Here is a 16,366-nt window from a genome sequence, read left to right on the forward strand (position 1 = left end):
TACAGACAAAATCCGTATGTAACAGCAGAAATCCGTAGGTAAATCAACATTACCTACGGATTTCCCACGGAAAAAAATTCGTATGTAATGTTGGCGTCGGTAATTTACCTACGAAATATGAACCCGTAGGTAACATCAGTCCGTGGGTAATACCCACGAACATCAGTCCGTGGGTAATACCCACGAACATCAGTCCGTAAGGAATACCCACGAACATCAGTCCGTGGGTAATATCCACGAACCTCCGTCCGTGGGTAATACCCACGAACCTCCGTCCGTGGGTAATACCCACGAACCTCCGTCCGTGGGTAATACCCACGAACCTCCGTCCGTGGGTAATACCCACGAACATCAATCCGTAGGTAATTCCGTATGTAATCATGAATCCATCAAAATGTCTATTCATACATTTAAATGAATGCCTTTTTTAAAACCTATATAATTTAACATATCCAACACACATTTAATTTCAAATTCAAATATAACATAATTAAAGTCTCATCATATAAAAGATAACATAATATAAAGTCAAGTCCACTTGAAACATCTAAAAATCAAAACAAACTTGAAACATAACTAAAGATCCTAATTCAAAAGTCAAGTGAACTTGTAATGTAATTTGTTGTTCAAAAAAACTACAAACATAATCCTAATAATCTGCATAATGATTATCGTCATCTTGTTGTTGCGTAGGTGGTTCCTTTTGCCTTGGCGGTTCTTGTGGCGACAATACTTGTTGAGATTGTTGAGCAACAGAACTTCGTGCTTCGGAAGGAAGGAAAGGAAGAATGATACTAACCAATGATTTCACATGCTCGGTGAGTTTATCATTGTGTTCCTTATAATTTCGAACTTCTTCCTTTAGCAACAAAACGCTTGGTGAATCCTCAGAGGAACTTGAAGGTTGATTATAGGTGAGAGTATTACCACGTTTAAAGTTATGAGCCAAGTCTCCAACCCCGTAGATTCGACCTTTCTTCTTGCCACCTGCTGCAAGAAGCCAACTTTCAAGTCTAATTCTGTCTTCCTCTGCAGAATCTATGGGGGATGATCCAGATGCAACCTCTGATCTAACTTGGGAAAGTCTACTCTGAAATTCTTCCTATTATTGATACACAAAAATAATGTCATATGTACAATATATAACTAAAATAAAGAAAAATAACAACAAAATGTAACTCACGTGTGTACGTCTCGATCTTTCATCAACAAATTCACCACTACTTTTTCGTATATGAGTCTGCATAAATACCTCATCAATATATGCAGGACGACCCAACTGTTTTGCCTATAAACAACAAACATAAATAATATTATTTTTATGCAAAACAATACCATCCAACTTCTTAAACTTGATATAATCCAATGTAGTATTATCAAATATCTAACCTTCAAACATTGTATAATAGAATAATATGTAATCATAAAACATAATTCAAAACCAATTACAAACAAAGTCCAATGTAACTTATATGTTTCGTGAATACATACCATGCGAATGGCATGCTCATGTGTACTAATGGAGCCACCTGTGTGTAAAGAACCACCTGTGTCAGATGTTCGGTTTTTTTGGTTTTGACTACACTTGGAACGAAAGTCAGGTGAATTCCACTGAGATAGCAAAGAAGTCCAGACATCGTCAAACATCCAAATAGGCTTTTTCCCATTTTTTCTAGCTTCCATGAACATTTCAGATAACCTATGTGCGGCTTTTGAGTGGAAGTTTTTTTTAATCCTTTCCTCATGTTCAGGTTTCCAACAGACTTTTTTCTATGTAAACACAAAATTTATAGTTAAAAAAGTGAAGAATTTTTTAATACAACACTTTAAATAAATAATAACTGAGAATTCAATTATGGAAGATGCCAAATACCAAAAGAAATTGACATTTTAATTAAATGCAACATGTATAATATAACAAGTATTGTTAATATTAAATATAAGAAGAAATACTTTAAAACGTTTGAAGAAGATTTCTCTGTCTTCATCAGTCATTGAACCCCATGTAAGCCATGGCTGAAAATATTGTTGTTTAATGATGAATGTGATTGCCTGTGATGCAACCCTACATGGATGAAACCTTAAAAAAACAAGTAATAAAGAAATTATTAGATAATAAATTGATAAAAGAAATAATGTGAAAGATTTTATTTATGGTCTTTACTTACCCATTACCATAAGGTGAAATCATAGGAAGAGCATGACCAACTGAGAGAGTGTCATCCTCATTGTTTGATTCTGCATCACCTCTATCACGGTAAATCCGCGCACCTTCCCCAATAGCACAATCATTGATTCTAGAAGGCACTGATAGCGGTGAAGGTGTTGATAATGGTGTAACCCTTGGCAATGGTGATGGTACTGATGATGTTGAGGGTCCTGTACCTGATGGAGAAGGCGCTGATGCCACAACTGGGGTTGGGGAAGATGTGGTGGGAGAAATGTCTCTTCTTGATTGAAAAGGTATGTCTGCAGTCCTAGGACATGGAAAAGATGCAGCTGTAGAGATAGGCGTGAGACCTGGGGTAGGAGAAGATGTATGTGCAGGAGTTGGGGATGGGGAAGGTTCATGTGTAATAGGTGCATTTGGTGGGGGTGGAATATTTACTTTAAGCACATATCGTGGCCTTTTACGCTTCATTACTCTTTTCCCCTTATTTTGACCAGATAAGTAAGGTTTTGGTTGGTCACATCCTCCTGAAGACATCTATAACCAAAAAATTATATTATCAATTATAAATGAAAGGAACATACTGCAATTAAAAACACACAACATAATAAAAGTTTCTTTCACAGAAGAATCATTATGTTATTACATAAACAAGAAAATAGCAACAGTAACAATCCCATAATGTATTCATAGCACATAATTCAATCATCATCAAATTCATGTTCTTCATTGTCTTCTTCTGAATCATTTTGTTCAAGTTGCCCATCTTCACTATCCTCTCCAGTATAATCATCTTCAGTGTCCCCATTTTCACTATCTTCAAACTCCTCTTCATTATCCTCTTCTTGAAAATCTTGAAATTCATTATCTTCGTCCATTTCTTCAACATGAACCTGCGAATGTTGGAATCCTGAAATACCTTCAACTTCAATTACTTCATTTACATGAGACATTTCATCTATTTGGTAAGGAACATCATCTTCCATATCAAGAGATGCAATGCGACCTCTAGGCTTTGTTTTAATTGCAACACACCAACTTTTTTTGTCCTTTCTTGATGTCGGATAGGGGACATAATATACTTGTCTTACATTATGTGCAAGGATAAATGGATCAAAGGGTAAATACCTTTTCTCGATGTGAATGTCCACAATTCCATATTTAGGATCCACTATTGTACCTCTATGTGATGGATCAAACCACTGACAATAAAATACCACCACTTTCTTCGGGGAGCTCGAAGAATTGTACTCTAGCTCATATATGTGTTCAATGAGTCCATAGAAATCATCATGGCCTCCTTCCGTGAGCCCCTTTACATAAACACCACTATTTATTGTTTTTTTCCCCTTGCTCCATGCATGAGTGTGAAATTTGTACCCATTGACGAAGTAAGTGTGCCATTCATTAGCACATGTGAAAGGGCCATATGATAATTCCCTTAAGTGTATGTTTCTTACATTTAAAGGCTCACTTGTAACCTACAAAGGCAAGAGATACTGACTTATCTATATTTTTTTAGGTTAAATAAGACATAACTTAATCACATTGAGTTGATCATACCTGACCCGTAAACCATTCAGGGAAATGTGCATGTATATCATTTGATGCATTTGATGAGCTTATTTGTTTAGATTGCAAGAATGAACTGTGAAACATATTAAAACAATCAAGAATGGTTTATTTAGAGGATCAATTTTTTCAAAAATTGAAGTCAATTATTTGATATACTCACTCGAGGTATGGTTTTACTTCGTTGCAATTGATCAAAACATGAACATGGACAGAGTTCCATTCTTTATGGTTGAACCAATGGATTAACTTTTTTCCTGAAGAACGACCAGGCTGGTTAAAGATGGATAACATTGATGGAAAACTTTCAATTCCACGAGGTATTTCATTTCTACGATTTCGTGGTGACAACATGAAGTTCTTGAAATAGTGGGAACAAAAGTGAATTGTTTCTCGGTGCAAGTAAGATGCAGAAATTGATCCTTCAACTTGAGCCTTATTTTTCACTGAGCGTTTAGAATCACCCATAAACCTATAATTAAGTAAATTGGAGATGGATTTAGACAAATAAATGAATTATTTTGACATAATAACAATAATATTTTGCATACCTTTCAAATGGATACATCCATCTATATTGAACTGGTCCACCAAGTCTTGCTTCATTTGCAAGATGAATTGGAAGGTGTTCCATTGAATCAAAGAATGCAGGGGGGAACACTCTCTCCAACTTGCAAAGAATGATTGAAATATTTTCTTCCATTCTAACCAAGTCATGATCCTTTATTGTTGCCGAGCACAAATCTTTGAAGAAATGGCTAACTTCGATAAGTGGATTCAAAACATGCACTGGTAATGAATGAAATGCAATAGGAAGTAAACACTCCATGAATATATGACAATCATGACTTTTCATCCCAAGCATCTTCCCCTTGTCTACATCCACACATCTTGCCAAATTTGAAGAATAACCATCAGGCATACGAAGTTCTTTTATCCATTGATAAACTAACTTTGATTCCCCTGTAGTTAAAGTGTAATTTGCTTTTGGTTTTAGAATCTTCCCATTAGCTTGCAACTTTAACTCCAAATTCAGGTCTCCTACAATGCAATGTTAGGTCTTTTCTTGCCTTATCATTGTCCTTTGTTTTACCTTTTACATCCATGACGGTGTTAAATATATTGTCAAAGAAATTTTTCTCTATATGCATAACATCAAGATTGTGCCTCAATAAATTATCTTTCCAATATGGAAGATCCCAAAAGATACTTCTTTTTGTCCAATTATGCCACTCTCCATAACTTGGTAATTTTGACCTGTGAGGCTCATCTATGACTGTTGGTAGATTCCTAACTATATTCCAAACCTCTTCAGATGTCAACATAGGTGGTGGTCCACCCATTTCAACTTTGTCCTTTTTGAAAGCCTTTTTATTCCTCCTAAATGTATGATCATTAGGCAAGAACCTACGGTGTGAGTCAAACCAACTATTTTTTTGTCCATGTTCTAATCTAAAGGCCTTTGTGTGCTCCATGCAATACGGGCAAGCCAATTTACCTTGAGTCCCCCAACCAGACAACATGCCATATGCAGGGAAGTCATTAATTGTCCACATTAGACTTGCTCGCATCATAAAGTTTTGCTTCCTTGAAATATCGTATGTTTCAACACCACTCCACAACTTTTTAAGATCATCGATAAGTGGTTGCAAATAAACATCGATACGAGCCTTCGGATTATGTGGACTGGGAATGAGACAACTCAAAAACATATAGGGTCTAGACATGCACATTTCAGGAGGAAGATTATATGGGGTGACAATTACTGGCCAACAAGAGTAAGGTTTTGCTGATGCTTGAATATATGGATTAAATCCATCAGAGCATAAACCAAGTCGTACATTACGTGGCTCAGCGGCAAATTCAGGATGTAATTGATCAAAATGTTTCCAAGCTTCACCATCTGAGGGATGTCGTAGCACACCCGAAGGTCTTCTATTATCATAGTGCCATGTCATTTGTCCTGAAGTTTGCATAGATGCAAACAATCTTTGTAATCTTGGAATTATAGGAAAATAGAACATTCTTTTCAGACGAATTGGTTTTCTTTTACTTGTTCCAACTCTTGGGTCATGATATCGTGCATGATGACAAAATTTACACTGTAGTAGTCGTCCATCATTTTTCCCATATTCATTGTCATAAAAAAGCATACAACCTTTTACACAACAATTTATCCTCTTAGCCTTCAACCCCAACATTGACACTAACCTCTTAGCATCATAATAACTTTTTGGCAAACCCTCTTTTATTGGTGTAGCATCCGACAACATTGTTGTGATAAAATCTAAGCATTGGTTAGGAACATTCCAATTAGACTTGCAAGCTAACAATTTCATACACATTGATAATTTAGAATCTACAGCACCTACAAACAATGGCTCATTAGCCTCTAACAACAGATCATAAAATCTCTGAGCTTCTTCATTGGGAGGCTCCTCTCTGTTATTAAAATTAGATGGTTCAAATGTGTCATGTTGCCCAAGAGCATCGTGCACCATGTCTTGCATTGCTACAAATTGTTCACTTTCATCCACATGTACATCACTACTTGAAACACGAACGTGATCGTCATTGTCATTAACATGTGGCACTTGTTCACCATGATGAATCCAAACATGATAATCATACATGAAACCGTTTTTATAGAGGTGAAGCTTGACCATTTCAATTGGAAAAATCTTTGTACATTGACATTTATCGCATGGACATCTAAGCTCCCTTTCATTCAAATAAGACTGTTGTTGACAAGCTTTAATGACAAACTCTTCAACCCCATTCACAAAACTTTCTTTTAAACCCCCTCTGCCAATATAGCATCTATCGTACATCCAACTACGATTTACATGAAACCATTCCATGTTCTGAACCAACGACAACTAAAGACTAAAGATTGAAGTTGCCACAAAGATGCCTTTAGCCCTTTAATGTATTAAAAAAGAGTATAATAAGTTACTTCACCCTGAACTAGCAAGTAATGTGTAACAATGAATTGTGTTAAAAAATGATATCTATGAACAAAGCATCTCTTAAACCAATATAAAGATATCTCTTAATAAGAAAGAGTTTCATAAATTATTGCATTATATGACAACATCAATTACTTATATAAGTTCTATGCAGGACATCAATGACTTCCTAATCTACTTTTCTCCATTATGATATAAACAAACAATTATACAAACAATTATCATAAACTACAGGTCTATATACTATGTAATTTCAGTTAATACCATTCACAAAAAAACAAAAAATAAAGCAAATTATAGACCCACTTATTCTAGTAAAAGAGGTTCAACGTGCCACCAATTAGTGAAAATAATGTAATCTAAGCAAGCCTTATGCTTAACTGCAGTATAAGTTGGGTTTTTTTTTTTGCTTATTTACTGCCAAGGGTGGAAAAGGTGTGGTCAAAGGTTGATGTGCTGCCAGCTAAACCATCTAGGAGGCATAGCAGAACCACATTGGAGGCATGAGGAATAAGCCTTGTATAAGGTGGTATCTAGGTGGCATAATTTTCTTGCTCTGTACTGGAATGATGTTCTGACTTAGAGTAATCTAAGCAGAATCAGGAGCAATAAGCCTACGCTTTTTTCAGAACTGGCAGCAAGGCTTATATAAGCCTAAAAGTGTCTTTTTCATATTGGTTCCTTGTTGGAAGGCAAGGTTTTTCTAAGCCTAAAAGTGTCTTTTTGAGATTGGTTCCTTGTTGGAAGGCAAGGTTTTTCTCTCATGCTCTTTTGGTTTAGGTTGAGCTTAAATTGCTACACATCCTAGTAGGTTCCGCAATATGCAGACCAAGTTCTCCTCACATTTGCTGAGGAGTGGGAGCTAGAGTGGTGAAGTGGTTTATTATGAGGTCCACTCTTTGGTTGGAGCAAAATCTGTGACAAGGGTTTGAGTTGTTGTTGGGAGATTGGTACGAATAAGAGATTGGTATCCTACTCTTAATCCAGTAACAATTTCTAATATCCTCCTATGACAAACTCAACATTTTTAAAGCTACCAAACAAAATAAGAAAACCTTTATGTAGCAGAACCTGCAAAATGTCATTCAACATTTTATTAGTTAATTCTAATTCCATCCAAAAAATATAATATTTTACCTTGGACAAACCCAACTCTGATCTGGAAAATAAGCAAATAAAAAATCGCCAAATTTATTTTCTAACGTTTTCTCAACCTACAACCATAAAAAACATTTCATGAGTAAAGATCCAAAAATAAAATTACAGAATTTGTGAACGTGAACATAAACTGTGCATGGAGAAAAATATTCACAATTGCCAAATACAGCATAACAACAAAGTTAGAATTTTAGATCAACAAATTCCAAGTCTTAAGCGAAAATAGATGTCACACCGGATGAATATGAACATTAGAAGTACACTCACAGTATGATTTAAAACGCGTCCAATAGTCTCAAAGGAGGCCTTTCCATTCAGTTAACCCAGCGGAAACATTATCAAGCTGGATCAAAGAAACATAAGAGAAGAAATACAAACAATAATATGCTGATAACAATAATATGCAAATAATAAGACAAGGGTTTGAGTTGTTGTTGGGAGATTAATACACTACTGTAGAATGAAAAGTAGCCTAAACATGAAGAAAAAACCTAAGAAATGAAAAAATTAACAAAGGGGTGGAAGACTAGACCTTTAGTCTTCAAAGAAAAACCCCTTTGAACTTACTTATACACAATTTGGAAATGAATTTCAAAAGGCTTGGGAATTTGAAATAAATAATAGACAAAATTAATGGTGCATCACAGTACTAAAGATTGAAGTTGCCACAAAGATGCCTTTAGCCCTTTAATGTATTAAAAAAGAGTATTATAAGTTACTTCACCTTGAACTAGCAAGTAATGTAACAATGAATTGTGTTAAAAAATGATATCTATGAACAAAGCATCTCTTAAACCAATATAAAGATATCTCTTAATAAGAAAGAGTTTCATAAATTATTGCATTATTTGACAACATCAATGACTTATATAAGTTCTATGGAGGACATCAATCACTTCCTAATCTACTTTTCTCCATTATGATATAAACAAACAATTATACAAACAATTATCATAAACTACAGGTCTATATAGTATGTAATTTCAGTTAATACCATTCACAAAAAAACAAAAAATAAAGCAAATTTTAGACCCAAGTATTCTAGTAAAAGAGGTTCAACATGCCACCAATTAGTGAAAATAATGTAGATCCTAATAAATTGCAATGGGCATATGAGTATACTTAAATCTATTTCAGAAAGACTTACCTCTTACAAACAAAATCCTAAACTGTTTAAAACCTTCAAAGCAACATCCTGTAATTTTAAAAGTATAGTCAAAATTATAATACAAAAATCATACAAAAATATTAGTTTGTTTTAAAAATATTTGCTCAAGATAATATCTACTAAGAGAAGTTGAGAAAGAGAAATAGATAAATCATATCCCAACAATCAACAACCTAAGAGATAATTAATTGAGACTAAATATTTTCATTTCTTGCTTTGTACTGGGATGATGTTCTGATTTAGAGTAATCTAAGCAAGCCTTATGCTTAACTGCAGTATAAGTTGGGTTTTTTTTTTTGCTTATTTACTGCCAAGGGTGGAAAAGGTGTGGTCAGAGGTTGATGTGCTGCCAGCTAAACCATCCAGGAGGCATAGCAGAACCACATTGTTGGCATGTGGAATAAGCCTTGTATAAGGTGGTATCTAGGTGGCATAATTTTCTTGCTCTGTACTGGAATGATGTTCTGACTTAGAGTAATCTAAGCAGAATCAAGAGTAATAGCCCTACGGTTTTTTAAGAACTGGCAGCAAGGCTTATATAAGCCTAAAAGTGTCTTTTTCATATTGGTTCCTTGTTGGAAGGCAAGGTTTTCTAAGCCTAAAAGTGTCTTTTTGAGATTGGATCCTTGTTGGAAGGCAAGGTTTTTCTCTCATGCTCTCTTGGTTTAGCTTGAGCTTAAATTGCTACACATCCTAGTAGGTTCCGCAATATGCAGACCAAGTTCTCCTCACATTTGCTGAGGAGTGGGAGCTAGAGTGGTGAAGTGGTTTATTATGAGGTCCACTCTTTGGTTGGAGCAAAATCTGTGACAAGGGTTTGAGTTGTTGTTGGGAGATTGGTACAAATAAGAGATTGGTATCCTACTCTTAATCCAGTAACATTTTCTAATATCCTCCTATGACAAACTCACCATTTTTAAAGCTTCCAAACAAAATAAGAAAACCTTTATGTAGCAGAACCTGCAAAATGTCATTCAACATTTTATTAGTTAATTCTAATTCCATCCAAAAAATATAATATTTTACCTTGGACAAACCCGACTCTGATCTGGAAAATAAGCAACTAAAAAATCGCCAAATTTATTTTCTAACGTTTTCTCAACCTACAACCATAAAAAACCATTTCATGAGTAAAGATCCAAAAATAAAATTACAGAATTTGTGAACGTGAACATAAACTGTGCATGGAGAAAAATATTCACAATTGCCAAATACAGCATAACAACAAAGTTAGAATTTTAGATCAACAAATTCGAAGTCTTGAGCGAAAACAGATGTCACACCTGATGAATATGAACATTAGAAGTACACTCACAGTATGATTTAAAACGCGTCCAATAGTCTCAAAGGAGGCCTTTCCATTCAGTTAACCCAGCGGAAACATTATCAAGCTAGATCAAAGAAACATAAGATAAGAAATACAAACAATAATATGCTGATAACAATAATATGCAAATAATAAGACAAGAGTTTGAGTTGTTGTTGGGAGATTAATACACTACTGCAGAATGAAAAGTAGCCTAAACATGAAGAAAAAACCTAAGAAATGAAAAAAATTAACAAAGGGGTGGAAGACTAGACCTTTAGTCTTCAAAGAAAAACCCCTTTGAACTTACTTATACACAATCTGGAAATGAATTTCAAAGGGCTTGGGAATTTGAAATAAAGAATAGACAAAATTAATGGTGCATCACAGTACATGAAAAACATTACAAGGTCATTCAGATATTGGGCATATCTGGTAAGACATATACTTTCTATTATTTTTCTAGATAAATAAAATGATATAATTGGGAAAAAATGTAATCACAAACCTTGGACCCATGTAATAAGTAAGCAAGTAGAGATGTTAAGAAAATCAGGAGAGCAAGAAACCCAAAATCCCAGAGCTGATGACTGTGGCTTAGTTGTGTATTTCAACAAAACTACAGCCCCACTAAGCTCGACAATCTGAATGGTGAAAAGAGATAAGGCCAGCATTAGCAAAGGAAAATATATTGTTAACAATAGAAATCTGATTTCTAGTGCAACTGTCCCGACGATTCTTTTGGGTGATGTTGAAGTAGCACAAAAAATTAAATATTTTGTCAAACTGAGGGTCTCAAATTATAATTGTGCAGACAGCAGGATGTTAAAGAGAAAAACCTTTTTGGTTTATGCCAATGTGAAGAGACTATATAGTACCAAAGTAGGATTGTGGGACAAAGCAAACTATGTACAAAACCCATTATTTGTAGAGTGACTTTGACCTCTAAGACCAAAATAAACAAGTACACTAAAAGGAATAAAATCCAAAGAAACATCTAACCCCAAATAACTCAATATTTGCATTATTTAGGGAAAAAGATGACTACCTAGAATCTGGACGAGAAAGAAGACCTTGGATTAGCTAAAAATCAAATTCTGTCTGCAGGAATATAACAAACCAATAAATCAATTAAGTAAAAATCACAAGAATGAGAAAGCTGAAGGTGAAACATAGAATTGAAACATTTTATTACATTATAGTGGTATGTAACTGAACGTAGAATTAAACACTTTTGAATAAGGATCAAAACATTTCTTTTATGATAAAAAGAATGCATACCAGGTTTAGATCGGTCTTCTTCTTGCATAGCTTCTAATTTTATTCTGATCTCCTATGCATGAACAATGATTACTGTAATCTGCCTCTGCATCATAGGAGATATTAATGTGTTTTTTTGTTTTTTTTTTCTGTCATATGTGTACGTAAATTTAACATAATTATTTCCTTTCCTTTTTCATAAACCACGCGCAAAAAACACCATGTGAGTTTTCAATCTATAATCTCTCTCACAGACCGATTTTAGATATTAGAGGAAAGTTATTAAGCTGCACATCAATTGTAACAAACATGTTAATCTCTATCAGTATCTACTATTAAAGACGACAACACTAAAATAGCCATTAACATCTTTAACAAGAAACTCTGTTTCAAATTATAGAGAAACACATTTTCCATATATGGTTGAACGCAATTCTCAATAACTACCCCCATTCCTCAAATAATAGAGACAAAAATTAACTGAATACCAATGTGGAATTAATAAACTAGTTATATTTTGAGCTTGTTTTGTATTTTAGGTGAATGCAAGAAAAAGTGTATATCAACAGACTCTTAATCCCTGCATTCAACCATGGATAATTACCCATGGATTTAACAAACCAATAAATCAATTAAGTAAAAATCACAAGAATGAGAAAGCTGAAGGTGAAACATAGAATTGAAACATTTTATTACATTATAGTGGTATGTAACTGAACATAGAATTGAATCCAAGAGAAAGCTGAAGGAAGGAAACCCAATTGGGAATTCCGAACAGAGAAAAAACAGAATACTGAACATAGAAGGAAGTACAGGTAAGGGAATATGTGCTTGCTTATTATAGGTATTATTTATAGGTGCTAAACGGTGGAAGCGGTGAGCCACCGCATCGCACCGCCGCATTGCACCGCTCACCTCTCTAAACTCACTTTAAATGTTAAGTAATCCAACTGAACATTATCGTACACTAAATCAAAGAAAAAAAATTCAATACCTTTGAATAAGCCTCTGTAAATCGCCCTTGAAACGTCTGCGCTTCAGGCCACCACGACGACCACGACGACGCTTTCCATTGGATTTTCACGAAATTTTCGAAGTCACCATTCAAGATTTAGGTTTACAATCACGAACACCAGATTAGGGCTTTTGGTTTCACAAATTGAAACCAAAAATTGGGGATTTCAGTGTAGATTTCGGAAGACACGAATTTGGGTTGAAATCTTCGAATGAAACAGAGACCGGGAGAGAAAAAACGGGAACTTCAAAGTTTCATTCTTTGGGCGTTTTGGAGCTTCGAAGGTGTTACAGTTTCGGTTTCTCACATTCTCACGGTTTGGTTTAGGATTTCAGAACCTCCATTGACGTTTTCAAACAAAAACTCGTGTTTCAGTTTAGGAAACCTGTTTCAGTCAAGGGAGCAAGAGTGTGAGAGTGTTTGAGAGGTGAGTGGAGAGGAATGTTCCTCAGAAGGAAACCAACATATTTTTTTTAAAAAAAATAAATTACTTTAAAATACATTAAAAACTTTCCCACCACCTTAACTTTCGTACGTAAAGTCCTTTCTCCCCTTTTTATGTAGAATAACATTACCTACGAAATTTTTGGTAGGTAAAAACCTATTTACATACCAAAAAAAGTTCATGGGTAATTATCCATGGGTAATACATGTTTTTCTTGTAGTGATTGATTATTGTTTACATAGTCGATATTTAATTGATTATTAATTTAAATAGTCGATTAGGCAATGGATGCATTGGTTTTTCAAAAATGTATGATTTCATATTAAATCGATTATAGTTTTGTATAATCAATTAAGGTCCTGTTAAGTTTTCCAAAATATATTCATTTACATTTAATGGATTAAAAGATTTCATAATTGATTATGTTTTTCAAGTATTCAAAATAGCTTTCGCATTTAATCGATTAGCAGATTGTATAATCAATTATGCTTTTCAAATATTCGAAATAATTTTCACATTTAATCAATTACAATTAAAAATAATTGATTATGTTAAAAATATTTCACTTTTGGTTTGCTACACCTTGCACATTTAATTGATTAGTCTTTTTTATTTATAATCAATTATCCTTTTCAAAGTAGTAGAACCTTGCTTGCGTATTTAATTGTTTAAAAAGGAACATAATTGACTTTTTATTCAAATTTTATTTTCAGATCAAACATGAAACATAATAATCAATTAATGCTAAATATAATCGATTAGATTAACTTTTTAGAAATAAAATTATAAGATATGTGTTGAATATAAATCTTCTTTCTAAAAATATCTCTATTATAACAATTAAGAATCTCTTCAGGAAACAAACACATATGTGAAAAAATCTTACTTGTGTGAAGACCTTTTTTAAAAGCTTGTGTGGTATAACTTGGTGCTCATAAATTCATTGCTCTAAATCGTTTTGATTATCACTTTAAGGTGATATCTTTATCATTATGTTGTAATATATTTGTGAAGATTTTTGTAGTAAGTTTTTGCATATTATATTTGTTTTTCTTGAGAGTTGTTCATGAGAAAGGTAGATTTATTATCTCGTGTATCATTGAATGTGTTGCATGTGCAGTGTGATTGTAATCCTAACATTGTAAGATAGTGAAAACATTTTCTCTTAGATTAAGTGGATTGTAACTAGATGCAAAACCAGATTCATTCGAACCAATATAAAAATACTTACGTAATCTTTCTTTTTTACTCTCTTGATATTTGTTTCTTTATATTTCAAGATTCTTATCTCTCTTTATTCAAGTGAATGAAGTTTTTTTTCCCAAAATTTAAAAACCACCAATTCACCCTCCTTCTTGGTAATGGAATAGTCTATTTTTATAGCATTTGTGAGACCAAATGATATTATCAAAAATTTGTTATGGTGGCCCAATAACTTCTTGGATTTGGTGGTATCTGGAATGCAGAAAAAATTGTAGCATCACCTAATTCATCCAATAGTTTAAGAGTGAGTAATGGCATTAAATGTTGAGTAATCCATATAAAAGCACCATTTGTTGTCTTTTTTTTAACAAGTTAAATAAGTGAAGAAAAGAGTTGGTGTTAGGTGTAATGATGGTTTTTTTTTAACATATCACATTGATGAACATATATTTATTCACACTCAATAGCCTTAATCATAGATTATTGGACTATAATAATAAATAAATCCATTGTTTTAATTAATATTCTTATAATTGGGTTTATTTAGGCCTTAATTATTATTTTTGTTAATTTTGTGTTTTTAGAGTAAATTATCAGGAGGAAGCATCTACCTTTGTAAATGAGTCAAATATGCAAAAGTTTAAGTTGCTTCTTGAACCAAAACAGGAAATAAATTCTGAGGAGAAGAAAGAGAAAATAAAATCTACAATATCTCAGAAACAGAATTGGAAGCAAATCTTCTGAAAAATGCAAGAATTCTGGAAAGTTGGAAACTTGGAAACTGTTATCAAAATATAAACTACAATATTTTCCCAAGATCTATGGAGCAGAAAATCCTATAAAAGGACACAAGCATCAAGGAGAAAAGGGAGAACTTCATAGGGTTTTCTTAGTTTCTTTTCTTCTTTGTAATTATTTTGTTTTGCCTTCGCATGGAAGGCTAAACCTTTTTAATTGATTCTTTTGTAATTCCCCATTGAGTTATGAGGTTTTGCTCAATAAAAGTTTCGATTTTTAATTCTCTACAGCAGTTGTTTTTATTGTCTAATCTCCAGGAAAACTGGTTTTTGTGAGAGGTTGTACTTGAACGCATGATTGAGAGTCTTCCTTATCTTAAACTTTGGTTTCTTAGTTAGTTCGCATTGTTCTAATTAATTTCTTGAGTGCATGATTCAAGAGAGAGGAGATAAGCATTCCCACAGAGTATACACATGGAACAAAATGGGTATTGATTAAACCAGTAGACGCATGCTTTACTAGTGAGTTTCATTTGAATTAGATTGGCGCATGTTCAATCTGGTTTAACTCTGTTGGAGGATTGAGAAAAGATTAATCTTTAGAGAACCTGTGAAGAATTCAATGGTGGAAGAACTTGGGGATCGACCATTTTTTATTTGTTATTTCAATCTCTTTTATATTTTCTGCATAACTATCTTAACCCCATTTTATTATTATTGTTATTGTTAACTTTTATTGCTTGCAGATAGATTCTAAACACTGATTTACTGATTTTACTATTGGATTTGTTGGGAGACGACTTGAGATCATTTTACCACAATTATACTATCATCTCTCTAGTGTTAGACAAGTCTACGCTAGAGTTATATTAATTTGATAGCAAAACGACAACTATCACACATATAATGAAAGAGATACTATCTTTTTGCAAGTGTGGATAACAACAAAGTCGCACATTGGTGGGGTAAATGGAAAAGATTGAAACGTGAGAGATAAGTATGAATTATATTTGAGGTGGTAGAGATTTATAACTTGCTTGGTGATATAAGGAAAGGGTTGCAATATTGAAATGGGAGGGAGTAGTGGTGTAGGGGATAGAGGTTGAATGTACGAAGGTGAAAGGAGGAAATGAAGTTGTTCCGAACGAGGTGTAAAAATTGGTGGAAGGATGTGCACAACAAGAAAAACATGAAATAGAAACCAATTTTTAGAAACAAAAAATAATTAGTTGCTATAGTGACTAAATTAGAGATTGTTTTGGAGACCAAAGTTTCTAAATTAGTTTCTATTATTGTTAAATGGTTTCTAAATTGGTATCTAATTAACAACCAAGGTTTTTGCTACCAAATTTAGAATCTAAAT

The 16,366-nt window shown here is 33.6% G+C and overlaps 1 protein-coding gene and 1 pseudogene across 1 annotated transcript; both read right to left on the bottom strand.

Annotated features, from left to right (window-relative positions):
• Positions 1–649: 649 nt before the first annotated feature.
• On the bottom strand, positions 650–2,073 carry LOC137816153 (uncharacterized). The gene is made up of 4 exons (XM_068619237.2): positions 1,954–2,073; positions 1,492–1,770; positions 1,184–1,288; positions 650–1,102 (listed from the first exon to the last, which is right to left on the bottom strand). The coding sequence occupies exons 1-4, from the start codon at positions 1,993–1,995 to the stop codon at positions 650–652; spliced, it is 879 nt and encodes a 292-aa protein (XP_068475338.2). The 5' UTR covers positions 1,996–2,073.
• A 1,828-nt stretch (positions 2,074–3,901) lies between these two features.
• On the bottom strand, positions 3,902–6,087 carry LOC137815907 (uncharacterized; annotated as a pseudogene).
• Between the last annotated feature and the right edge of the window lie 10,279 nt (positions 6,088–16,366).

This window comes from Phaseolus vulgaris, chromosome 1 (assembly GCF_051622355.1).
Source record: "Phaseolus vulgaris cultivar YP4 chromosome 1, ASM5162235v1, whole genome shotgun sequence".
NCBI lineage: Eukaryota > Viridiplantae > Streptophyta > Magnoliopsida > Fabales > Fabaceae > Phaseolus > Phaseolus vulgaris.

Coding starts and splice junctions, on each gene's coding strand:
- LOC137816153 (XM_068619237.2), bottom strand. CDS start 1,995: ATGACTGATGAAGACAGAGAAATCTTCTTCAAACGTTTTAAA. Junction 1,771..1,953: donor TCTTCTTCAAACGTTTTAAA/GTATTTCTTCTT, acceptor GTGTTTACATAG/AAAAAAGTCTGTTGGAAACC. Junction 1,103..1,183: donor AAAGATCGAGACGTACACAC/GTGAGTTACATT, acceptor TATCAATAATAG/GAAGAATTTCAGAGTAGACT.